The 27,355-nt window shown below is 38.1% G+C and overlaps 1 protein-coding gene across 1 annotated transcript in view; it reads right to left on the bottom strand.

The window, feature by feature from the left end:
• ryr2a (ryanodine receptor 2a (cardiac)) overlaps positions 1–27,355 on the bottom strand; it is a 151,877-nt gene that overhangs the window by 30,234 nt on the left and 94,288 nt on the right. Inside the window, 31 exon segments of the mRNA XM_058794607.1 lie at positions 2,159–2,209; positions 2,297–2,348; positions 2,447–2,553; positions 4,786–4,882; positions 4,954–5,066; positions 5,661–5,795; positions 8,525–8,584; positions 8,662–8,832; positions 9,500–9,592; positions 10,083–10,170; positions 11,121–11,361; positions 13,143–13,463; positions 15,193–15,323; positions 15,724–15,805; positions 15,940–16,178; positions 16,365–16,425; positions 17,169–17,218; positions 17,455–17,576; positions 17,662–17,726; positions 17,806–17,921; positions 18,764–18,887; positions 19,099–19,174; positions 19,300–19,377; positions 19,484–19,621; positions 19,691–19,780; positions 20,855–20,933; positions 22,089–22,252; positions 22,355–22,495; positions 22,570–22,660; positions 26,210–26,430; positions 26,517–26,686. Coding sequence (XP_058650590.1) covers positions 2,159–2,209; positions 2,297–2,348; positions 2,447–2,553; positions 4,786–4,882; positions 4,954–5,066; positions 5,661–5,795; positions 8,525–8,584; positions 8,662–8,832; positions 9,500–9,592; positions 10,083–10,170; positions 11,121–11,361; positions 13,143–13,463; positions 15,193–15,323; positions 15,724–15,805; positions 15,940–16,178; positions 16,365–16,425; positions 17,169–17,218; positions 17,455–17,576; positions 17,662–17,726; positions 17,806–17,921; positions 18,764–18,887; positions 19,099–19,174; positions 19,300–19,377; positions 19,484–19,621; positions 19,691–19,780; positions 20,855–20,933; positions 22,089–22,252; positions 22,355–22,495; positions 22,570–22,660; positions 26,210–26,430; positions 26,517–26,686 — 3,767 coding nt within the window.

Here is a 27,355-nt window from a genome sequence, read left to right as displayed (position 1 = left end):
CCTCACGAATGTGCCAAAACACAAGGTCATTGTGTTTTCAGTGCCGGCGCTGGGTGAAGGTCCATATTCCCAAAGCTGTAGCACAATCTCCTCTAATACATACTGTATCCATCCAGAGGAAGTCCAATCAAAGCTAGCGATATCTATCATTTATTTCTCTGAATGACTCAGTGAAACTACGCTATATACTCGGAGAGGATGACATGGCAGTCAATATGTAAAAATATGTACACACCATACAGAAACCAGAAACGTAGTAAGGACATTGATAAAACAGTCATCAGTGGTTCAACCGTAAGTTTATGAAGATACGAGAATAGTTTTTGTGCGCAAAGATAACAAAAACAACGACTTTATTCAACAATTCTTCTCCTCCAAATCACGTATTCCGCCATTATGGAGAGTACCTCTGCACGTAATCCCCAGTGAAGACCTCGTCACCTAGACAGCCATCGGGACAAGACCACAGGAACCAGATGAGTCCTCTGCACAATCTGACTTTGCTGCAGTTGGAATTAAACTGCTGGTTCGTCTGGTCAGAGGAGAACTGACCCCCGACTGAGTCTGGTTTCTCCCAAGGTTTTTTTTCCTCCATTCTGTCACTGATGGAGTTTTGGTTCCTTGCCGCTGTCGCCTCTGGCTTGCTCAGTTGGGGACACTTAATTTCCTTATTTTCCTTATATATATTTATATATTATATTTCCTTATATAATTTTCCTTAATACGTTTCTGGGTCTGGGAACATTTCAGTTACATTGCTGTCTTTGGAGGCTCAGAGAGCTCTCGGATTTCACCAAAAAGTTCTTAATTTGTGTTCTGAAGATGAACGAAGGTCTTACGGGTTTGGAACGACATGAGGGTGAGTAATTATAATTCCTCAGTATAATAACGTATTTTATTGTGCAATATTATATTTTTACTTGTATAGTTATTTAAATCTTAGTAGTTTTATTTTTATTTCTTGTATATAGATTTCTATTTGTATTTTTATCTTGGTGTTTTGGAGCTGTGGTAGCGAACCTAATTTCCCTCCGGGGATTAATAAAGTATTTCTGATTCATTTTTGGGTGAACTATCCCTTTAACATATAAACCTTATGAGCTCAGAGGTTGTTCAGTGATTACAGATTCTTAAACATTCTTTTTAAACATCAGAAAAATGTGTTTAATTATCATTTTCTCAGTTAAGAATTACATTAGCCATAATCCAAATGATGTAGCTCAGATACTTGTGTTGTCAAACTGCTACATTTGAACACATTTTGTAATAAAGGGCAAATATAAGGTTTGTTTTGATGGCGGTGTGCTAGTACAGATCAGACTATGGGAGATGGTCACTGAAAGCTCGTGTAGAAATCAGAGACAACCACGCTGAGGAAATAAAACGTCCGGAATGAATGAGAAACCATGTGTGAGTCCAAAAGGAATGAACGAAAGCCATGGACATGAACATTCAGCGCTGGTTACCAGAGACTGCTCTTCTTTGCTGGCAAATTTGATGCTTAAATCTTTCATAATATCCCACTGCGGAAACAAAATTTAGTCATTTCATACTTCGACCTGTAAGTGTGTTTGCTGCCACTAACTGGAACAAAAGGGTGACGTGGCGTGTTGATGTTAGCCATGCGGATACGGTGACTAGTCAAGACACAAAGCTTCATCTCAGGACTGTTTTCATAATGTTTTTAAAAGGTAAATCACACAATGGCATTGAAACAACACAGAGCGGTCCAATGATTTTAGTTGAACTTCAACTGGTTAAATCCGATGGCTTTAGATGGGTTTCAGTCATTTGTCAGGCTGGGAGATCTGTTTAAATTAGTTAATAGCGATTCAAGCGTGTATGTGTAAGCGAGTATGTAAAACCAGTTCAGATGAGAGTCTACATTGTAGCTCTGCAGAAACCCAGCCTAAGGTGGTTTGCAGGTCTTGGACTGGTCTCCTGACCTAATAACTGCTCAAAGTCCCTAAAACCAGTGGAAACCAGACCGGTAGCAGGTTAAGACCAGCAGACCACCGTAAGAAGTGAATTCACATGTGAGAGTGAGATCAGGACGACAGCGCATGAACAATCCTTCATGTTCTTCAAAGCTGCAAAGAAAATCCAACTCAAGGTGTACGAGTGCATTTAAGAGGATCCGTCACGTCCAATCACCTACCTCAAAACTCTTGACCTCCTCTTCATCCTCCTCCTCTTCATCATGGCAGCTCTGTGAGTGTTCATACAAACAGCACAGGATTAATCTGAGCATCTCTCACAGACGAGCTTATAATAAGGCTTGTTAAACGAGTCTCACCTTGGCCATGATATCAGCGTAAGCCATGTAGAGATTGTCCTCCTCGAGTTTACTACAACAAACCAACAACAACAGTAGTTTAGGGTCTCAATGAACCAAGTCTCTGTGATTTGGATTGATTATTTTAACTGAAGGTTGAAGGAAACCCACCATTTCTCGGTCAGCGCGGTTCTGCTGAACAGTTGTATGAGCTGGTGTAACGGGTCGATGTGTTTGGTCATCTCGTCCTCCTCCGACGGCTCCTCTCCACCCGGTTTCTAAAACACCAAACAGCCTCAAACACGACTCTCAGATAAGCCAAATACACGCCAACTACCAACACCACGAGCACCTCAGAGAAACCTTCAGTCCAAACGACCATCAATAACAAATTTGAAAAAACTGAATACAGGAATCATACCTCCGTGAAGTTGGCCCCCCACCCAAAGCAAAACATCGGCAAAATAGTCTCAATTGTTTGTGCTCCATTTGTGCCCTAAAATGTTTTGTTTGTGCTGCTTTGGTTTTTTTAGATATTAAAAGAATATTTATAAGTCATTCTGAGGTCACTCAGCCCCCCACATGCTCCAAATTTACCCCAAATATTCTTGTTTGTTTGTGCTTCGTTTGTGTTGATTTTGTGCCGGTAGTATTTTAATTTTTGATACTGTCTTTTTTTAACCATACAGTTGAAGTAATAAGGTAAAATTAAAACGTAGTTGCAGTCACTTAATTGTTAGTAGCCATATTCGTTTAATTATGCTAATAAAATGAAAAAAAAAAAAAAAACAGACTTAGGCCTATTTCATTATGTCTTTACAAAACAAAAACAAAAAAGACTTGATATTCATAGGCCTATTTTCGTCTCTGTGTACAAATAAAACATGCAATATTGTTTTCAGGTCCGTGTACTTTTGCGTCCATTCTTTTTTCCTTTTTTAACCATGACGAAAAAAAAATGAAAAAAGAACGGTTGTTTTATTTTTAAATGCTATGCTGAAAACCAAAATTGAAATTCGAACCGTACACACAAAATGCTGCCCGAAAAAGTAAAATGTTGAATTATTTTCAGATTTTTGTTTATGACTTTTTGCACTTTTAATAAACATTTGAAAAATGCACAAACTAGTATAGAAAATGTCAATTTTAACAAGTTTTCTTTGGCCAAATTAAAAGTAATGCTTCTCCCGCACATTCAGAACTATAGCTGTCTCTTGAACAAAATATGATTTTAAAGTAGACATTGCAGAATCCTGGTAACTTTATCGTCAAGAAATTATATATTGGGGTATAATTTTGTGTGCTATCAGGGTCCACTTAAAAGTACATACATTGTGTTGGAGAGCTCCAGCCTACACGAGGCTTTAACATATGGGGTAAATATAGAAATATATAAAATAATTTTTTCTCCTAGTTGAACGAATTTCATGTGATTTGATTTGCCGTTTGAATTTCACCTTATTACTTCAACTGTACTGTTAAAAAAGACAGTAGCAAAAACGAAAATATCCTATTACCGGCACAAACCAGCACAAACAAATAAGAATATCTGGGGTAAATTTGGAGTATGTGGGGGGTTGAGTGACCTCAGAATGACCAATAAATATTCTTTTAATATCTAAAAAAACCAAAGCAGCACAAATTACATTTTTTACGGCACAAACTCCTGTAATTATCCTGTAATAATTCCTGTATTCTGTCTTTTCAAATTTGTTGATGGTCGCTTGGACTGAATTTCACTGTATAAGGAATTATCACTGTATACTTATGATGTTAATCCAGCTCTAGAAAATAAAGCTTCCAAAAGGGGGTTTTCACACTGATACCATAGAAGAACCATTTTTAGTTCCCCAAAGAACCTTTCAGTGATCAGTTCTTAAGAAAAACATTTATTTATTAGTGTGAAGAACATTTTAATGATCTAAAGAACCTTTTCCACTATAAAGAAGCTTTTGTGCAATGAAAAGATTGCATGGATGTTCTTCATGGAACCATCAATCCCAATAATAAACATTTATTTTTAAGAGTATATAGCATCTTCTGTAGCAGAAATTGACTTTATTATTAGATCAATGACTCAATTGGACTAAAAAGACTTCTGAATGAACTTCTGATTGAAAGGGGTGGTGAAGATCTTAATCTCTTTAACAGAACATTATAGGCATGTAATCTTTTGAATCTGACTACTCTCTCAATCAAAACTTTAAACATATGAACTACTTTCAGAAACTCAATTCAGACTGGATTCATTCTACAAAAATCAGTGCATGTAAACACACAGGCTGTTCCATCAAAACACGCATTTCATGCAGACCGAACATCGAAGAACTCAAGGATTCAGAATTTAGATTCTGCTTCAAGGTGTCTCCTCATTTAACCATCTTTTATTCAATAACAACAGTTTTTTTGTTCAATTATGCAGCGATATCATCTGAAAGTGCACCTACAGGGAAACACAGGTTCTGAATGGATGTTGTGTGCAATCGCTACAAGAGATGAAAAATACATACGGCCAAATCCTCAATCAGCTTATCCTCAAAATAATGCTCTTCTGCCTCGATCCAGGACTTCTCATAACCCTGGAGGAACAGGTTCACGGCTCTGTGCCTGAGAATCAGAGAATCAGAATCAGGAATCATCAGAGATCATCAGAGATCCAGGAGACAGGAGATCCTCACCTGGGCAGGTTGTAAAGCGGCGCCATCCTGAAACAGGCCACTACGGCTCTCTTCCTCTGTTTGGACAGCAGCTTGTGCCACACGGCCTTCTTACTGCGCTGAGGATGCTCGACCTGCTCGAACAAACACATCATCTGTGACATACACTATACAGCAAATCTCAACTGCTCGCTGCTAAACTCTATTATCGTCCAGCTCTAATCTGCTAAATGCAACTATAAGGCATGATGATATTAAGATAATATAAACATTAACATCACGATTTTCTGTAAAGCTGCTTTGAAACTTTGTGAAAAGTGCTATATAAATAAATTAAACTTGATCCGAGAGGCAAAAGAGTCCGTTTTAATCAATATTTTGACACACAGTAACCTTCAAATAGCAAAATAAAACAGATTAATGTCTTTCTACTTCAAAATGTCATGTTTAATTCAATGTGTTACTTTGTAATAAAAACCGTTTTGACGTAATATTTTTTCGATGCATGAGGTCATTAACATATGCCTCGCCTACATTTACATATCAACATGTTTTCAGTGTTCAGAAACTGGCCTGATGATGACACCTGTAGGCAGAGGTCAGCCAATCATATGAGAGCTCATTTGCATATGAAAGTCTAGAATACTGTAGAATATGAGCCGTTTAAAGCTGAATCAGCTATGTGCGGAGATGTTAAAGTCACAGTGCTTTACTAAAGTAACACTGACCTGATCGAGGTGGAAGAGCACATGTGCGATGTTCAGAACTCTGTCAACGGTCTTCTCGGGGTCAGATGTGTCCTCGCTGCGGTTGGGCATGTCTTTATACAGCGCCATCTGCCAGCGGATCGCAGGATCCTCCAGCTGCGCGCACACACACACACACACACACACACTGATGAAGCTGCAGTGCAAGACACTGAACATGCACATCATTAGCAGTGAGGAGCATGCATGTTTTAATCACAAATATAATGTTTCTGAATCAGCTGACAGCAGCTCATGCAGACGCTGCAGGTTCATAATCGCTGTGCTGTTCATTAGGGATGTAATGATTCACTTAACACACGATGAGATACGGTTCACCATACTTATTTCACGATACGATTTTCTCACCATTTTTTTTTTAACAAAATGAGATTTAAGTAATTATAATTGGAAAGGTCTCCTTGTATTATTGCTTGGACAAAAATTTGAAATTGAAATATGTCAAATAACAAAACTAGATTGAAATTTTAAAACAAACCCCAAATCAAAATGAATAACACAAATAAAACAAATATAAACAAACTAAGGCTTTGTCTGTGCTCTTTCCATTTAAAATTAGAGGCAACCACTGCATTTTACCACAACAGCGATACAGCGTTTCCTTGGTTACAGCTGTAAACAAAGCAGCGCAGTGGTTACGAACACAACAAATACATTGTATGTTCTTTTCATTTTGCCTCTGTATAATCTAAACTTATCTAGACAGTCAGTTCCCCTCAGAGATACATTCATATATACTCACACCCCCAACTGCATCTGTTATACGCTAGGGGGCGCTATTACGCATCTCCTGAATGAGTCTAGAATCACTCGATCAAAAACACAGACGAGGAAGATGCAGAAACGAGCGATCTCATATGAGAGCATATGCATATGAAAAATAATGTGATCATCAACACTAACCGCATATAAATGAAAGCTGCCTAAAGTTACAGAGTGAAATGTGGATCCAGAAAGTGTTAAAGCTTTGAGACACTGATGGAAGCCATCTACTGCATCTTTGCTTTGATAATATTACTGAATATGATCCAGATGTAGTATTTGATAAAAATGTGATTTTCTCAGCTTTTTGCTCAAAATGTTGCTTTTTTTATGAATCCTACCTACATTTAAGTGTTAATAAAAAAAAACAATGCTTGAAGCTAGAATAAAACAGATTTTTTTTAGTTTGAAAGTAGAAGGTCAGATCTTTATTTTTATGTACTGCATGTTCAGATATTCATACAACAAAATATTTGTGGCTGGCAACTTTTTTCAAAAACGCTGGTGGGGAAAGAGTTAACCGATATGAATCGTCACATATTTGTATAATTTTTCAACCGGCTCGCGGTGCATCGTTACATCCCTACTGTTCATACTCACCCGCCGTATCAACTAGCTGCTGCTTAACTGAATGAAGTTCAACTCAAGTTAAACTGATGTCTCCTCAAACTACCAATGCTTATTCAGCATCAATGACTTTGAGCTGTTTAGTGCTGTAAATCACTGTCAGTGTGAACGGATCTTCACTGATGATCATGTGTAGATCTTCTGATCTACGGCTTCTCTCACTCTTACCAGTTTATTGCATGTAAACGTGTTTCTGCTGCTGATGCGGGCGTCTCTGTGCGGCTCGATCTGCTTGAGAGGAGCTTTCACATGTTTAGAGAAGTCCACAGACGAGGCCTTCTTAAGGAGGGACAGGTTTGTCTGCGCGGGACGCTGGGTGACGTCCAGGGTGGCGGAGCGTTTGCGCATCGCTGCGCGTTTGTGAGGCGGGATTTCTGGACCCACGGCTTTAGTCTGACGACTCTTTATCCACTTTAAGATGATGATGAGTCTCTTGACCAGTTTTTTGAAGTGTAACGCGCGGTACTGACGCATGCAGACATGCAGACGGACACATGAGGGATGAGACGGAGATGAAGTTACACACACATGCAACAGCTCAAGGGTCAATGACATGTACAGGGCTGCAATAGGAAAAATCGTGTTGGGAATTGGTGTTAATTTTGGTTTTATACTTTTAAACAAAAATATCAACATGACTTTAATTCAGAAACTGAAAACATGTTTATTAAAGAAGATCAGTAACCAATTTGTTTGTATTGTCTAATGATTTATAAATATTTAATTTAAATACTATGTATTTAAACAGATATTTTAAAGGTATAATAAATATATTTAGATAAACATATATTTTTTTTAATTGCATTAATTTAAAATTTTTGTCATATGTGCGTAATTGCCAAAAAATATCTTTAAGTCAAGTCATCTTTATTTATACAATACAGATTGTGTCAAAGCAGTTTTAGTGTTAAACAGGAAAATTATGTTTCAGTGATGCAAACATATTCCAATTCTGCTGTAAAGCAGCTCTAGAAAGAGGACAATAATAAACAGTCAATTATAAATTATATATAAAATTTATATAATAATATCATTATAATTTTTTTAGATCACTTAATTAATTTCCAATAAAATATGGCAGTGCAATTAATGCCATTTTTTAGTATTGAATATTTTATATTGTTTTTTTTAGTATATGTTTTTTATAAAGTAATTATTAAATTTAATGATGTGTAAATATTTAAATAATATGCATTTAAATAAATTCATTAAAAATTATACTTTTTGTTTTTGTAATGCACTTTTTGGAAAGGGAGCTTAATTACCAATAAAATATATTTTTTTTAATTGACAGATCTGGACACAAAATGAGCATCACATCATTGACCCCCAAGTTGTTTTTGATCACTGGTGCTGCTGTGTGCCTCTGCAGTGATCAGAAATGCAAACATGACTGAAGAGGTGTGATGAAGAGCAGATGAAGATGAAGAGCTCACCTTTCCCTGCAGGTGGAGGTTGTTCCGTATGGTCTCTCGCACCTCGTCCTCAGTGTCTTTCTGCAGAAGAGGTTCAGCTTCATCACTAACGGCTCTCAGTGACGTGACTAAAGCAGAAGCGCGTGTTGATGCGGTACCTGTGTGAAGCGGCTCTTGGCGAGTCCGATGAGCTCCTGGTCTCCCGGCGCGCAGATGTTGAGTCCCACAGGAAGCAAGCGCTTGAGAGCAGCGACGATCAGCGACGTCTGGAGGGTATAACGGTCACCGCGCTTCTTCATCTTCTTCCTCTCCTGATCCGACACGGCTCCCTTTTTACACACAGAACCATCGTATTAGCAAAATATTCTTTAATCTACCTTACATTTCCATGACTTTACCATAAGCATTCAGCAATATGATACAAATCAAAATACCATATGTGACCCAAAAGCAGTCATAAGCAGCACAGCTATATTTGTAGCAATAGCCAACAATACAATGTATGGGTCAAAATTATTAATTTCTCTTTTATGCCAAAAATCATCAGGATATTAAGTAAAGATCATGTTCCATGAAGATACTTTGTAAATTTCCTACTGTAAATATATCAAAACTTCATTTTTGATTAGTAATATGCATTGCTAAGAACTTCATTTGGACAACTTTAAAGGTGATTTTCTCAATATTTAGATTTTTTTGCACCCTCAGATTCCAGATTTTCAAATAGTTGTATCTCAGACAAATACTGTCCTATCCTTTCAGATTTCAGATGATGTATAAATCTCAATTTCACAAAATTGACCCTTATGACTGGTTTTGTGGTCCAGGGTCACATATAATATCACAATGCCAGCATCACTGCACCAGAGTACAGCAGTTGATATAAGATCAGCTTTGACATTAATTGGTGTCTAACAAAGTCAAATAACGTCAGATGTTTGCTTAGTATGAAAACAGAAAGTGTGCGAATTCAAAGTGTGTGTGTGTGTGTCGTACCTTGGACATCTTTGATTTTGTATCAGTTATGAGGAAGGACATGTTGTTGATTTCATTCTGAACCACAAAGTTTTGTTCTTCTCTTTTAAAGTTCTGTTAGGGAACAAATACAACACTTATCAAATAAGACTTTAGAATCTCTGAACACCTCGATCTGACAGCCAGAGTGAGTAACTTCACTCACGTAAACAGATAATGATCTGCTTTAATATAGGATGATATGTCTGATCACTTACATTACACAATCGAAATCTCTGAATGTCATTCATTAGATGCAAAATATCAAATCAAGTGTCTTTTATTGTGAATAAAGATGCACAAACACACTTTGCAATCAGAAAATTTGACAGACAGGTGTTTGTATTTTTGAAATACTGAATCAACAGATTGAAGATTATTGTGTGTGTTTTTGTGGTTAGTGAGTGAATGATGTTGAGAGTTCATGTGATTCTGTTTGAATTTGAGCAGAACTGACTGCATACAACCACTAAAAATCACCAAACACCAGCCGATTCAGACACAATGAGAGACATCATGATGAAAAGTGATGCTAGGTGGGCTGCTGTATGTGTGTTTGGCTCACGTGTGATTTGGCCCAGAATATGAAGACTTCAGCCACCATACGGAATAACTCCTCCGCCTCAGTGTTTGGTTCCTTCAGCCACTTTGCTCTGAAAGACAAACAGCACTGACTAGGGATGTAACGATATTATCAATATCGCGATAGCAAAACTGTCTCGATATTATCGTGGTCACATGATGATATGAAACGATAGGACTTCTGGGCAAAAAGTGTAGTTTTGTAAAATATATTTGTTTTGGGCCATTATGCTTTGGCACAGTATCTGTCAAACGAGCTCAAACCGAAAGCACAATATGCTCAAACCCTTCATCAAGTCTGTTTTCGCTGCGTGTTTTAAAGCGAAGCTTCACTTCGTTCAGACGATCAGCTGGTGATCCGGTGTTTTCCGCGTCTCAGAACGGCTCCGTTCACACTGAATGAATGCAGTGAACTCGTTTATAGCACGTTCTTGGGAACAACAGCCACCAGTTATGCTTTATTTTCGCGGCGGATGATTACAGCATTTCACTAGATTTGTAGTCAGACACGTTTTTGTAAGAGTTTTCCATCAAAATAAAAGCTTTCAAAATATCTTTCAAGCGTAGAAATTAGAAAGAAGTATTGTAATTTCCCTACTGTAGTGTAAAGCAAAAATAATATAACTATGAAATATTCATTTTCATTTATTTTACAGGTTTTACAATATATGGCTACTGCTGTCATTATTATTGTATTCTAGTTTGTTTGGCTTCCTAAAACACCAGTGTGAATGTAATTTAGACAGTAAATCACAAATTAAAAGAGGGTTGAGTCTCCGTTAAACTTTAAACTCCTTCAGACTTTTTTCCGACTTAAGTTTTCTTAGTTAAGAATATGAGGTGGAGCTCTTAATTTTGAACTCTTAAAAGTGCATTAGATAGAATAATTTAACTTTAAAATGTTAAAAATTTTCATTTTTTCCAAATTATTAATTTTTTTTTTCTTTTTAAATACCGCAAAAATATCGTATGGTGAGATTTTGATATCGCTCCATCCCCAGCATTGACTGGTCTCTCGTACCTGTTGTAGTCGACGAAGCGTATGAGCAGCGGGTAGAAGGCGTACAGGTCTCGCACCAGGATGGTGAACTCGTCCAGAATGAGGAGCTCAGACTCGGACATCTCTCCTCGGCCCTCCGCCTTCATGTGCTCCTCATCCTGCAGCACCGTCGCCGCCTTCTTCTTCAGCTTCTCCATCAGCGGCAGGAAGTGAGTCTTCAGCAGCTGAGACTTGGCTTTACCGATGATGGGCTGAGAAAACACTGAGACGCAGAGAGAAACCATTCATTAGATTCACAAACCTGCCAAGAAACACCAAATACTACGAAGGATCTTCACAAAATATAATTTCATGTATAAAGACACATTTAGCCCTTATGAAGATCTGAGAAGAGATGATGCCAACCCCCCAGAAGACCTCAGATGATGCTAACCCTGGAACAACGTACAAATCTACCAAATTGTTTATTAGCAACATTTAATCATTGCAGTTAATAGTGTTCACCGTCTGTTTGATTACATGCAATCTGTAACTAAATGCATGATTTTTACTGTACATTTCTGGCAGTCGCCACTAATAACCTACTCCTAAATATAATGTAGAAACTTTTCTACATTTTAAAAAAATTCTGTAAAGCTGCTTTGCAACGATTTGTATTGTGAAAAGCGCTATAAAAATAAACTTGAATTGAACTGAAAAACTTGAATTTATACTGTGTTAATTTTTTTTTTTGTGATAACATAAAATAAATTGACGCATATTGTCATTGTACTGCAGGAAAAATGGAAAAAAAAAATCTGACAATATGTTGATTATTAATATGTAAATACTTTAATTATAATTAAACAGATACTTCATAAAAATGTGGGTATAAAAAGAATAAAATTAACTGTAATTATTCTCTGAGTTTCTGATAAAATAAATTTAATCAAAATAAAAAATGAAACCGGAATATCAAATTTGGTTTAAAGATAATTGCATTAAACTTATTTACTTTGACAGGCCTAAAATATATTTTGTAAAACATATAGTACATACATTTAAATTATTAGATTTCATGCTTGAAAGTGAAGTACATATGTGACCTGAGATTTTTATTTTCACATTCTCCATTAAAAGATGTATGATTTTTCGGAATCAGGTGAAAAATGACTGAGTTACACCTGTTTGAAGTCGATGGAGTCATTGAAGTCAATTCTGAGAAAAATCGAGTTAAAGTTTTCTGAAGGTTCCAAAGCAAAATCACTGAGCAACGTTCAGTCAATCTTTTCCTCCAGTTCTTTTCTTAATAATAATTACGATGTTAATAATCACAATTAGCTATTTTTTATTTTATCTTTGTTATTATAAATAAGAACAGATGCAAAAAGAACAGTAGAACAAATAAAAGAAAAATAATGTATTACCTTTTTCATTTTACATCTAAACAAAAGCATTCAAGTAAGAAAAACAAATAATCAAATGTAAAAATCACTTTAGTGTGTTCATTACAAATAAATTGATTATTAAAATCAATCAAGAGCAGCGAATCTTTTATTGTTAGATTAACATGAATGCGACAGACGGCCTGTATATATATTAACACCTACTGTACTGCACGGATCTAATATAATGTTACACATCAGGTGTTTTTCCCCAAACGTTCACTTAAAACACAACAGATTACGCTTGTGTGAAAACTGAAATACTGTAATTCTGTGTATATGTGTGTATTTATCGGGATCAAGTGCTTCGGACGTCAATCAGCGCGAGAAGCGAACGGAGAGAAGATACTCCTCTCAGAAAACATACTAATAAAGATCATTTGAGATGTTTAATTACTATTTGGAGCACTGGGATCGCTAGACGAGGGCTTAATGAACTCATTTTTGTGAAAACCTCAAATTAAAAGCAAAAATTGCCTTTTTTTTGCGCGTTGCTCAAAATTAGCCCGTGCGCATTCACACCCATTTTGCCAGCACGGGTCACATATACAGTACGACACTTGAAAACTCTAATTGTTTATTCAGTGGATGTAGTTGAGGTAAAGGTTTGCTGGTGTACCCGCGAGTCTCTTCATCCAGGCCCCCTCGTCGATGCCCAGGTTGTTGTAGATGATCTTGAGGATGTTTCCCAGCAGCGTGTTCATGTGTTCGGAGGTCAGCGAGGTGCAGCAGCGCTCGGCGTGCTCCGGGTTGCTCTCGGGTCCGTGTTCCCACCAGTGAGACATGTAGCTGCACAGCATGGGCAGCAGCACCTCCATCACGTGAGGCATCTGTGTGTAACGCATGCCCGACTCGGCCAGCTCCATGACCTCCTCCAGCGCTCGCTCCAGAGACGGCACCAGAGCGCACACCTCCTCCACCTGAGCGGGGAGACCCAGCGCTGCACACAAACACGTCTGCATTAACAACACCAATCACATAAACAACTATAACAGTAAACCACAACTAGTGTTCATTTCCAGAGGTGTAAAGTATTTGAGTAAATGTAATTAGTTACTGAACTTGAGTATCTTTTCGGATACTCGGATAGTATCAAAGATATTAGCAACATTTTGCATGGACCTACTGTAGCTTTTTCTGCAGCAGTTTATTTCTGCTACAAAAGAAGTGATACTGCCTACTACAGGCCACCAAAAGTACTATAGCTTACATGTTTTTGGTTTGTTCTAGTTTTTCCATTAAATACCTGCACATAGATCCTTGCCTCTGCCTTTTCCCCAGCTTCTCCACAACATTACACTAGTGCATTCTTTGAGCCTATATTTAGTATTAGTAAAATGCTGTTGAAATCAGATACTCTACTCAAGTTGTTTTGGAATTGGTGACTTGTATCTTGCAGTGGAGTCATTTTCACTGTAAGGGATCTGTACTTTTACTGAAGTATGGTTTTTAGGTACTCTTTACACCTCTGTTCATTTCTTTGACTGAAACCTATGACGAAAAATGTTCGTTGACAATCTTTTTTTCCCACGACTAATACCAGACGAAGACGAGACAACAATAAGGTCAATAAATGATAACCAAGACTATATCAACATGCAATTTCGTTGACAATGAAAGATGAGACTAAAATGTATTAAAAAAAAAAATTAAAAAAACTTTACCAAATTATCTTTTTATTTTAGTCAAAAAAGGAGACAAAATGTTATTGCAGACTGCTGTACACGCCTCTACTACGCAAGCTTTCATGAATGCGGTTGCCAGATATCAAGAGTTCAAAGCCCCGAATCAGAGCTTCGCTGTTACAAGGATACATTTTGCTTATTTTAAGCAACCGTGATCTGAAAACAGCAACAAACATGCAGGAGTTTAGTGATCTAAACTAAAGCATCACTCAGCTCATCGGTCTGTGTTCTGTCATGAGATCTGGACTATATTGTTTGCGATTGTGGTTTCTGAATAAATGCACTTACTCCACCGCTGCTGTTTTAATAGAGAAACATAGGGTATCGCAATTTGGAATGAGTGGAATTACTAGGAATTTCATAGGTTATAGGTAATATTTTTTGTTTGTTTTACCAGTTTTTATAATGTAGACAGAGAGAGTGCATAAGTATTTGATATTAATTTATATGATAATTAGCCTATAATAAAGCAGTACACTGTATGAGTCCACATTCTGTTGATTTGTAAATTTCTCAAATGACAACAATCATTACAATTATAATTTTAGCAAAAATAATTTTTATCAATTTAACCATTATACAGCATGACGAAAATGTGACTAAGATTTCATCGACTCAAACCTGACTACAATGCTCATACATTTCATTGACTTAAACTTAACTTAAACAAAAACAGGACAAGGTTGACTTAATATGATAATAACTAAAACGTCATTTGAGTAAGAATAAATTAAAAATGGGTGCCAAAATTAACACCAACCACAACAAAAGTATACGTAAATATAACACTCTTTCACCTGTAACTTCACATATTTAATTTCATCACAAACATAAGAAATCATTTTCAAATTTCAAGCAAAATGATTTCAGCCAACCCCCTGAACTGATCTGAATAATGACACTATTGTTTTAAGAAGAGCTGCTTTGTAGCTGAAATACAGATAAAAGTAACAGAGTGATTTTTTTCAGGTGTGTGTGATGTACCTGCTCGCTCTCGGGAGCTTTTGCAGTTGTATATGGAGAAAGTGTTGTGTCTGTTCAGACTGGGCTCCAGGAAGGCCACAGGAAACGCACCAGAAAACGCGGCCAGACACTCGCCGAGAGCTGGACGCTGCCTGAACACAACACACAGCGGTCAACTACAGCCGCTCACACACACACACACACACACACATGCGCAAACGCACGCACACACGGTGCTCTTCAGCACATTTATTAAACAACTAAAGTCATATAAATCTGTGAATCACTTTGCTTAGGATGATTTGCTTTAATAAGAATAAATCGCTTTGTTCAGGATGAATCAATTTGTTTAAAATGCATCACCTCATTTAGGATGACTTAATTTAAGATAAATTGTTTTGTTTAAGATTAATCTTTTTGCTTAAGATGAATCGCTTTGTTTAAGATGAATCACTTTAAGATGAATCACTCAGTTGTATTCCTCACTTTTAAATTGCTTTGGATAAAAGTCTGCTAAATGAATAAACGCAAATCAATAAGACGGTTTATTACCTCTCAACATAAATACTTTTACTGGTTCCAAGTGAGTACAAACTGTTCAGAATCCGATAGCAGGAAACCTGGACATCATCCACTGCAACGACACGGAGAACATGAGATCTGAGACACGCTGCTGTTCACAGTGAAATGAGCTTTATAACGGCTAATATTAATATCTAGAGAGCAGGTGTCTGATATGATGCAGATGTATTTAGGAAGGCGACTCACGTATGAGATCCTCTCCGAACAGGTTCTGTCCGATGTGTTCGAACAGCGATGAGAGGACGGGCAGCAGAGCGATGGTTGTGTAGTTTATGATCTGTGTGACTCCTTTGGGTTGCGTGCGCGCGTGTGTGAACTGACCCTGTCGCAGGTTCTCCATCGTCTTCTCCAGATCTTCTGCTGCATTGTCAAAAAAGGCCCTCAGAGCCGCTTTGACAGAGTCCTGGCCGGTTTTCATCACTGTCCTGGACGCAAAATGTAAAAAAAAAAAGAATTTTTGAGCCACATACACTGACAGATACATCAACTGAGATCAGTTTCATCAAATATATCTCAATCAACATGTGTGTCCTTCATATATTTATGTAATCTATTCTATAGTCTAGTAACTGTTAATCTAACACCATGACCGAGGGGTGTGTCTGACTAACCTGGCGTCCAGCGTCTGTCCCAGGATGTGCAGGCAGTTCACGATAGACGTGGCATCATTCCCTGAGAAACACGACGACACACATTACTGATCTCAGACACACGGACTATCCAATCAGGCTTCAGTGGTTTTCACACATCTAACTTTAACCCAGAGTTTGCAAACACCTTAAATCCACACACATAAGACGCGTCTTATCACACGGCGACATGCTGAAATGTGAGCCTGGAGCACAAAAGCAGTCATAAGCAGCACAGCTATATCTGCAGCAATAGCCAACAATACATTGTATGGATCAAAATAATTAATTTCCTTTTTATGCCAAAAATCATTAGGATATTAAGTAAAGATCATGTTCCATGAAGATATTTTGTAAAATTCCTACCGTAAATATATCAAAACTTCATTTTTGATTAGTAATATGCATTGCTAAGAACTTCATTTGGACAACTTTAAAGGTGATTTTCTCAATATTTAGATTTTTTTCAAATAGTTGTATCTCAAATACAAATATTGTCCTATCCTAACACACCATACATCAATGGAAAACTATTTATTCAGCTTATTCAGATTATTTCAATTGACCCTTATGACTGGTTTTGTGCTCCAGGGTCACAAATGATCAAACAGATCGCTGCCTTCAGCTCCAGCACATTTTAAACTTATCTGATCTAGTCTAAGATGGTTTGAGCTCAGATAAACAGCTTCAAGAAACTGATATCAGACTGAGTTCATTCTCAAAAACACCTCCAACAACTCACAAACCACCGCAAACACGCTTCAAACATGATAGACAGCACCTTACCAAACAGTGAGATCCGGTGCCGCACCAGAACGGCCAGTTTACAGAACAAGCTGAGAGTCACAGGAGAGAGAAAACATCATTTCAAACCAAAGGAGAATAAATCACAGCATGAGTGTGTTTAGAAACTGAAGGAAACCTTCTGCATAAAATACAGCTCAGTTCCTGTTTTCACAAACTGAGGAGCAAATTAAATGACTTTTCAATTTTTTACAGCCTGACGCTGCATGTCTTTAGTCGTACTGAACACAGATTCTTTCTTTAAGTTGCAGCATGAGACACACATCACCTGGTCACCATCTCCTTCTCTTTGTTGGAGGCGTGGCCGCCGCTGCTGATTGGTCGAACGGCGGTCGACAGGAAGTAGAGCCGATGGTTTTTGAAGTACTGGTCCACCAGCGGCAGCACAACCTGGAAATGTGCGAAATAATAATTCAATCAGTGTCTGAATTTAACAACTGACTGACATGAAGTGAATCCGTCAGATGAATCAGACCTTCCCGAAGAATTTGACCTGCTGCTCGTGAGGGATTTTCTCTCCCTTCGGTCGAATTCCAGCATCTGAAATAAAGACGAGAAGCTGATGTGATGATGATCAGTAATTCTGAGATGGATACAGGCATTAAAGCGAGCGTCTCACCGTACTCCAGCATGTGTGCGTGAGCTTCATCCACATACGTGATCAGCTGCTGCAGAAACGTGTAGGCGAAGCGTTTCTCTATGGACGGAGCGTCCAGATCCTGTTCTTTCATAGCCCTGCTCACATCACAAACACACACGTCACATCAGTCTGTGGTGATTCTGAGGGAAAACCGGCACAACTCCACACAGTGGGTTTAAATACAGTCAAATGTGTTCAACTGAGCTGGGAGTGAAGCACTCTGGGAGATTAAAACATTGCCAAATTAGCCAAAGTATTTCATAAACACTGGACAGGAGACCCACAGAGCTGAATCACGAATGTGTGGAGTTCATAGAAAGGTTTGTTTGTTGATTTCTGAAGATCATGTGACTCTGAAGACTGGAGTAATGATGCTGAAAATTCAGCTGCGCATCACAGAAATACATTACAGTTTAACTGATATTCACATAGAAAACAGCTGTTTAAATTGTAATAATATTTCATAATTTTTTACAGTAGGTTTAATCAAATAAATGCAGCCTTGGTGAGCAGAAGAGACTCTTTCAAAAACATTAAAGGGTTAGTTCACCCAAAAATGAAAATCCTGTCATTAATTAAACTCATCCTCATGTCGTTCCAAACCCGTAAGACCTTCGTTCATCTTCAAAACACAAATGTAGATATTTTGGGTCAGAGAGCTCTCGGATTTCATTAAAAATATCTTAATTTGTGTTCCGAAGATGAACAAAGGTCTTACGGGTTTGGAACGACATGAGGATGAGTTTAATTAATGACAGGATTTTCATTTTTTTTGGGTGAACTATCCCTTTAAAAATCTTACCAACCCCAAACTTAAACTTTTGATGTTTTGTGAAATAATTATTTGAATATTTATTCATGAATAATTATAAGTAAGATGTAAACCATGTCTACAGATAAATGTGAAAGAGCAACACACACACACACACAGAATCACCTTGAGACGCTGTATCCGTTGATCTGAAAGAACTTGAGGATGTCTTGTGCTTTCTCTCGGTCTTTGGATTTCTCTTTGGCAGTTAAAGTGTCGTAAGGAACCAGTAATGGATGACTTCCTCCTCCTGACACACACACACACACACACACACACACACACACACACACACACACGTTAGAAAGCAGCGCCAGACACACACTAATATGCAGCCCTGCAGTGCCATCTAATGGCTGCGCTCAGGTTTATATGTTCAGAAGGACCTGCTATCCCACTACTGTCCTGTATTTTATGCTGTCGTATGTAACATGAATTTTAAGTGCAGCTTGTGAACAGACCTTTGGATTCCAGCTCCAGTTTTTTCTTCTGAGCCCAAATGTTGTGATAGTTCTCGGCCAGCAGCTCTGCCATCGCCTGAAGCACACAAACATATACATACATATATATATATATATATATATGTTCTAAATAACGTGTTTCAAACAGCAAAACTGGAAGTGTTCGAGTTGTGTTGTTGATGTGTGAAGCAGGTCGCTCACATGCAGGTCTCTGGACAACGTCACATTGCTCATGTCGACGGGCCGCGGGCTGAAACCATGAGCGCCCTCTATGGAGCGCTGCAGGAGACACGAGAGGTCAAAGGTCACACGATTCTCTCTTTCTTTCATCCAGGAGGGGATGACATCATCACTCACTCTTACGGTAAATACGGCTGTTTCTGACCTGACTGGACAGAGAGATCCGGCGCGTGCGGTTGTGTAGCGTGGACGCGTCGCTCTCTCTCATCCGCTCGATGCTCCAGCCCCACGACAGCATCGTCTTCAGACTCTCTCTGATTGGCCAGCGGTACACCTCCTTATCCTGAAACACAGAGGCATGCTGGGAAATCTACTCATCGTTCTGAGTGTAATCACTGAACGGTTTCTGTACCTTCTCAGACAGACATTTGTAGGGCTTGAGCAGCGGATGAACTTTAGATGATTCACACATCTGCTCTCCATAAACCCAGCCGGCGGCAAACTACAGACACACAGATCAAAACATCAGTGAACTCGATTCAAACAAGAAGACATGAAACCGTGCTCTGCCTGGATGCAACTTGCCAGTTTAACATCAACGTATCCGATGAAGTACTTACTCACAAAAAGATAGCACAAAAAGTCATTTTCAACAACACTGGCACAAAAACACTGACAAAATTTTAATCAGAGTAACTACATTAAATCTGAGAAAAGATTTGCATTTAACACTGTTAATAAAACAGAAGCTCCTTATTTCAAATAACTGAAATAAACAATGATAAACACAATTTTCTTTAGATTAAATTGAATTGTAAACACTTCACAATAAGGTCCCATACATTTACATTAGTTAGTGCATTGACTAACAATGAGCAATATATTCTTTACAGCCTTTATTAATCTTTGTTAGTTAATGAAAATACAAATGTTCACTGTTTGTTCACATTAGTTCAAAGTGCCATGTTAACAGACACAACATTTGATTTTAAATGTATATTAATAAATATTTAAATCAACATTAACTAAAATGAACAAGTGCTCATTGTTTGTTCATGTTCACTAGTGTAACTAATATCAACTAATGAAACCTTAATGTAAAGTGTTACCATTAAATAAGACAAACGTCTAGAAATGTTCTATTGTGTGATGGCTCAAAATGAACTTACGAATCATTTTTTGAATCAGTCTGCACTGATTCAGTTGAGTCTGAATGAATGAATCAAATTCAATGCTACTAATAAGAGAGAGGAACATTATAGATCACGTTTGATCATTGATTCAGCTCATTTAATCCACAGTATGGCACACAAATAATGTGTTTTGATTTACCACACCACTACTTCATGAAAAGTAGCACTAGACTGTGTAAATTGTGTTACTAGAAAAGTTACACAATTTTAAAAACCACCGAGCTACAGTCACACTACTGAAAAAAGGACTTTTACCAGTGTTTATCTGGTTATTTACTTCCAACATCAGATTTACTAAGAGAGGAGGACAAAATACAGCCAAAAATATAAATAAGATTAATAAAATTGAGTCACTTTAATAATGAAATGAAAGCAGCTCTGACCTTCTCCATGGACCATTTCTCATGGGAGAATTCTGCATATTTATTGATGAAATGATCGAGCTTCTCAGGAACAACAACACTGCAGAAACACAAACAAAACCCAATCTCACGTGCAAATCAGTAAAATCATGTAACGTGACTTTGAAAATGGGACGTGCTTGATTTATTGCGCTCAGAGACGGAACAGAACACGGACATAAAAGTCAACCTTTAGCTCAAGATGCGCAATTAAACGGTCAAATACAACGCAAAAATGTGTCAAAATGCGGCGCTTAGTGATCATTCACGTAAACCCTCGTCAGTTATGTAATAAATGAACGTAAACAGTTGAGAATGAAAATACACGTGTAACAGGAAATTGGACTCGTGCGGCTCTTAAAGTGACAGCAGCTATATTCCTGCTGCGACTGTGTGCTTAATATTAACAACAAAAGACAAACTCAAAATCACACACTGCTCTTGACTGAAGGGCTTCTGAAGCTTTAATAGGAAACAAAGAAAGTTTAATTCTTACAGTGAAGACTATGCTGTTTTATTTTACATGTGATTATTCATTTCTGTAGTAGGCTGTTAACAGAATAGCCCTACTTGAGACTTGCATAATAATTTGTTTCATTTGTATCTTTTTATTAAAAAAATGACCATTTATAAACATAGTGGGAAATGACATCTGTTTTGTTACATACAGCAACTCATTTTAAGTTAACTATTTCTTCCTCTTTCCAGTCACAGAGTATTTATTTTGAGAGAAAATCGGTAACTTAGTCCAGATTGGGGGAATTTTAATGTTTAATCATTTCTGTTATTATGTAAATAATTTTTGCATTGAAATTTGCATAGATGTTTTTGTATATGCTGTCAATTATAGTTCTTAGAAAGAAAATCGTAATCGGCAAAAATCGGTATCGGCAGGTCACACTTGCAAAAAATCGGAATCGGCCAAGAAAATTGCAATCGGTGCATCTCTAATAAATGTGACCTCGCGTTGTGTCAATCATGTTTACACACTGTCTCCGAAACTTTCGTCCGTCATAAAAAATTCGGATCCGGTTCGATTTTCTGCGTTTTTGCATCCGTAGCAAGCATTTTGATTGGAAAGGATGACGAATACAAAGAAACGCATACAACAACTTTGGAGGCAGTGTGCAAAGACCTTAAACACTCATGTTTAGAAGTAAAGGCTTCAAAGGAAGAGGATGGAGGTCTTCCTCCAGCAGAAGAGCTGGAGTCTGACCTGCTGGTGTCGGCGGGCTGTGGGTTGAAGTTTCCCTCTGCGTCCATGGATGACTGTTTCTCCATCATGGCCATGTAGTTTGACTCCATGTAATCGGGAGGTAAAGCTCCGCCCACCGAGCTCAGACACGGCAGCGCCAGCTTGAACAACTCCACCTCATATTTCTGTAAACACACACACACACACACACACACACACACACCTCAGATACAGCAGACAATGAACTTCACTTACAGAGCGACGCATTGGCTCAGGCTCTGCTGTACCTTTCTGGCCAGAGCGTCAAAGATTCCCCAGAAGAGCTTTCTGGACAGATGCAGCTCCTCGTCCGACGCGGCGCCGAAGCTGCCCCATCCTCCGGACAGACAGTAGTACTTCCAGCAGCGCTCGTAGTGATTGGTCAGGAGCTACAGGAGGACACGGCCACCAGTTACTACAGCACATGATTCCTGATGTCAATTAGAGATCAGACGCGTCTCACCTTCAGAGGCATCTTTGTGTGTTCGTTGAGCACAGGAACGTCAAACACCAGACGCCTCAGCAGATGCTGCATCATCGAGGGACGCAGTTTGCTGCAAAACACACGTACAACACACATGAAAGTCACACGAAACATGCCTGAGACGGCTACTGCTTAAAGTTTTCAGAAATGTACATTTCCAGAGCATAAATCTGAACATTGGATAAAGCCAGGTTGAAAATTATTGCTTGATTTTGTTGATATATTAAGAGTTAATTTTGGATTTCTCTTTTTCTCACTCCATAAATCAGAAAATACTGTCAACAGACAGAAAACAAACAACTTGTTTTTTTTACCATGTTTCTAGGAATAAAATGTATAAATCAGTGTGAATGATATATGAACAAACCTTCAGATTATAGACAGGAATAAAACTGCAAAGTCTGGTGTATGTTTAAAAAAAAAAAAAAAACTCTTTAAATATATGGATTGGAATTGAAATCTACAGATGCAAATATATAATGTGCAATAAATGTGTATTTTGGATGTTTTCCACTTTCTGTGTTATGGAAGCAAAAAAGACCAAAATTAATTATTACATAAAAAAGTTGGTTTTTCCTTCAGTATCTCGCCTTGCAGCAATAAATTATTTTTAATATATTAAAATAGCATACTAAATACTATACTAAAAACTAAATAATACTAAATACTACAACTGCTTCATACTAAAAAAAACATATAATCAGATGTAAACTGAAGTCAAATTTCTTTTTTCCCCTCAGTAACTACTGTTTTTATTGAAGAACATACAGAATCAGAATCTTGGATCTTCTGGAATCACAAAACCAGGGTTAATTTATTTAATATAAATATTGAATGAATAAATAAATACCCTCAGTTTCTGTTACAAAAGTTTGAAAACAAGCAGCTTTGTCATAATTACAGCAAAATATCAAATATTGTGTTGGACCGCTGGTTTAAATAGATTTTGAACTGATTTGTTGTTTCATACATCATTTGTTGTTCTGTGAGAGGTTTCCCCGTGCAAAAGAGAGGCTTAATTTTTACTTGGTTTCATTTACATAACCACATAAAAGTTTATGCTAGTCACACCAAGAACTCAATCTGACCAAGAACCGCCCATGTTTTGTGCACTATATGTCAGCCGGTCAGTAAACGGTCTTAGGGCTGGGAAAATAAATCGATGCATCGCCAATCTAGAAATGATTCAGCATCGATTCTGAGATTTTCCGAATGCATGGCGATTCTTTCTGGAGTGGATTCTGAGCTTAGTTTTGAGCAGCAGGTGGCGCTGCATGCTTCAGAATCAGCCGTACTCTGCTCGTTTCCAAATCCTTAAAACACACTCGAACCTAAAATAATCATTCATAAAATTCAAAAAGGTTGAAGCGGATTACAAGGGTGTTCACAGTGTGCTGTGTTTACATTAATCTGGCGTCATAAAAGCATTCTGAGCCGAGGTGAGATTACAGACTCAGCCGAACACACAAGTGCTCTTCAGCGCTCTTCTTCATCAGTATTTGAGTGTGCGGATAAAAACTAGAGCAGAGCGCCATCTGCTGTTAAAATATAAACTATTCCCCATCGCGGAAACCATAAATAGATAATATTCAGGTGTTTTGCAACTTCAGTGTAGTGGATTGTGATTTATTGCAACTTGCACAACGTCTGCTGTTGCCTTTGAGAGACAACTGATGCGTGATAATCACTGAAACTGTAGCAAGCGCTTTCAGTGTGAGAGTGCCTTAGTCTTCCACATTGATTGGTCGGACTCGCGACTCCCAACAAATCAGATGCGCGGTGGGCGGAGACTGCTCGAGGCCACAGAGTGGTGAGTTCTGACAGGCTGCATCAGAGCCAAATAGCGCATTTCAAAATGAAATAATTTTATGGGCACACCGGTTTTGAAAATGACCGATACCGATAATCATATGCTTAATATCGGCGCCAATAATCGGTCGACCCCTAATTCAGATCATCAAACAAATGTTAATATTACACAAAGATAACCCGAGTAAATACAAAATGCAGTTGAAATAATGATTTCATTTATTAAGGGAAAAAAGCTGTCCAAACTTGCCTGGCACTACGTGAAAAAGTAATTGCCCCCTAAATCTAATAACTGGTTGTGCCACCCTTTGCAGCAACAACTGCAATCAAGCATTTGCGATAACTGGCACCGAGTCTTTTACATCGCTGTGGAGGAATTTTGGCCCACTCTTCTTTGCTTTGTTTTAATTCAGCCACATTTGAGGGTTTTCGAGCATGAATGGACTGTTTGAGGTCATGCCACAGCATCTCAATCGGACTTTGACTTGGCCACTCCAAAACCTTAATTTGTTTTTCTTGAGCCATTCAGAGGTGGATTGCTGGTGTGTTTGAAATCATTGTCCTGCTGCATAACCCAAGTTAGCTTGAGCTTGAGGTCACAAACTGATGGCCAGACATTCTCCTTCAGGATTTTCTATAGAGTGCAGAATTCATGGTTCCATCAATTATGGCAAGTCATCCAGGTTCTGAAGCTGCAAAGCAGCCTCAGACCATCACACTACCACCACCATGTTTGACTGTTGGTATGATGTTCTTTTTACGAAATACTGTGTTGGTTTTACGCCAGATGTAACGGGACACACACCTTCCAAAAAATCAGTCCACTAAATATTTGTCCAAAAGTCTTGGGGATAATCAAGATATTTTTTGGCAAATGTGAGACGAGCCTTTGTGTCCTTTTTGGTCAGCAATGGCTTTTGCCTTGGAACTCTCCCATGGATGCTGTTTTTGCCCAGTCTCTTTCTTATTGTTGAATCATGAACACTGACCTTAATTGAGGCAAGTGAGGCCTGCAGTTCTTTAGATGTTGTTCTGGGTTCTTTTATGACCTCCTGGATGAGTCGTTGTTGCGCTCTTGGAGTAATTTTGGTAGGCCGGCCACTACTGGGAAGGTTCACCACTGTTCCAAGTTTTCTCCATTTATGGATAATGGCTCTGACCGTGGTTCGCTGGAGTCCCAAAGCCTTAGAAATGGCTTCTAAATTCTATTTAAGTGATTTCTTGATTCGACAGGTCTGGCAGTAATCAGGCCAGTAATTTCAGGCCTAGTGAAATTTAACTCAGCTTTCTTAAAATAATGTGGTTAATCACAGTTCTTTCATGATTTAACAGGAGGGGGCAATTCATTTTTCATGTAGGGCCAGGTAGGTTTGGATAGCTTTTTTTCCCTTAATAAATTAAATCATCATTTAAAAACTGCATTTTGTATTTACTTGCATTATCTTTGTGTAACATTAAAATTTGTTTGATGATCTGAAACCTTTTCACAGCACTGTAGTTAATAGTGAGAAGTGGACACTAAAGTGTTACCAATATTTTTATCAACTCACCAAAGTATTTAAAGTCAGAAGGGTACATAAAAAGCATGCATTTTAAGGTTAGACTTTAATTTTTAATGTTAAATCCACTATACATGTTCTAGAGTTGATACGCAGTATTAAGTTCAATTACATAAGAAGTTCTGTTATTTTAGAAAAAATAAGAGTAGTCGCTTAATTTACTTTTTCAAGGGAAAAGAAATTAAATTACAGTAACTAATTACTTAGTAACTAGTTACACCCAACACTGGCTGACACTAACGAGTCCTCACCTGCACATGGCTAGCAGACACTCCTCGATGGCGTCTCTCTGTGCTTTGGTGAGACAGCAGCCTTTGGACAGTCTGTAGACGGTGTGCAGCAGAGAGTCGATGAGCGACGCGAACGGCTCCGTCCCGGCGAACAGAGGAGCGCACTTAGTGAGCAGCGGCAGCACCGCCGTGCACAGGTACCGGTTCAGAGCCAACGCCATGTCTGTCGCGCTCAGAGCCACCTAGAGGTCAAAGGTCACACAGGACGAGGGGAGAGGTCAAAGATCGTCATGATAACACACACTCACTGAGGTGTCATGTGACTAACCGTGTCCAATGAGGCGGCGGCTCTGAGGTCTGGAAGAAAGCCCACTTCCAGCAGGTGCAGGAGGAAGTTCTGGTCCTCGATGCCGTAAACCCGGTCCAGGAACAGAACCATGGCCGCTTTGTGATCAGGACAGAATCCCGCTGACATGTCCGGCTCGATCACAGAACCGTCTGAACACACACACATTTGTAAGTACACTACATAGTAAATAGGGATGTGAATGATTATCAAGTCAATGATTCAATTCGATATTAACGATGCATCACAATTACATCAAATTTATTTTGTGCATTTTTATTAAATTATATAAGCAGGCTACTTTTTAAAATAATTATGTTAATTAATTAATTAATTAATAAATATATAACTGATTAATTTTTGTTAAGAATTAAAAGTAAATATAGCTACATTCCAGCAAATATAAAGTAATAAAAGGGGAAAAAGACAATTACAAGTGATAAACAAAAAGCACTTTCAGTATCTGGGAGTGCTTTAATTATCTGAAAGTTTACAGACAATCATAGTTATGGGTTTTTCTTTTTTCCTCAGCATTATTGCTGTTTGATTATTACTGATGAGATCATAGCCACTGGCAGCTTTAACAGGCTGTATTCACACTAATGCACAGATCTATTTCCACATATCAGATGTTTTGTTCTGAAAACATAACTGACTGTGTTGACATCAATTTCGTATCATAGAAGTAGACGCAAGTGCATTTAACTGCAGCCGCGATCGAGCTTCAGGACAAACAAACAGCGCACGTGAAAGTCTGTCAGTGCTTGAGTTTTCATTCCAAACGGCAGAAATGAAAGCATATCTAAAGTAAAAGACTAAAA

This window comes from Onychostoma macrolepis, chromosome 12 (assembly GCF_012432095.1).
Source record: "Onychostoma macrolepis isolate SWU-2019 chromosome 12, ASM1243209v1, whole genome shotgun sequence".
Lineage (NCBI taxonomy): Eukaryota > Metazoa > Chordata > Actinopteri > Cypriniformes > Cyprinidae > Onychostoma > Onychostoma macrolepis.
This window is presented reverse-complemented; position numbering and strand designations above follow the sequence as displayed.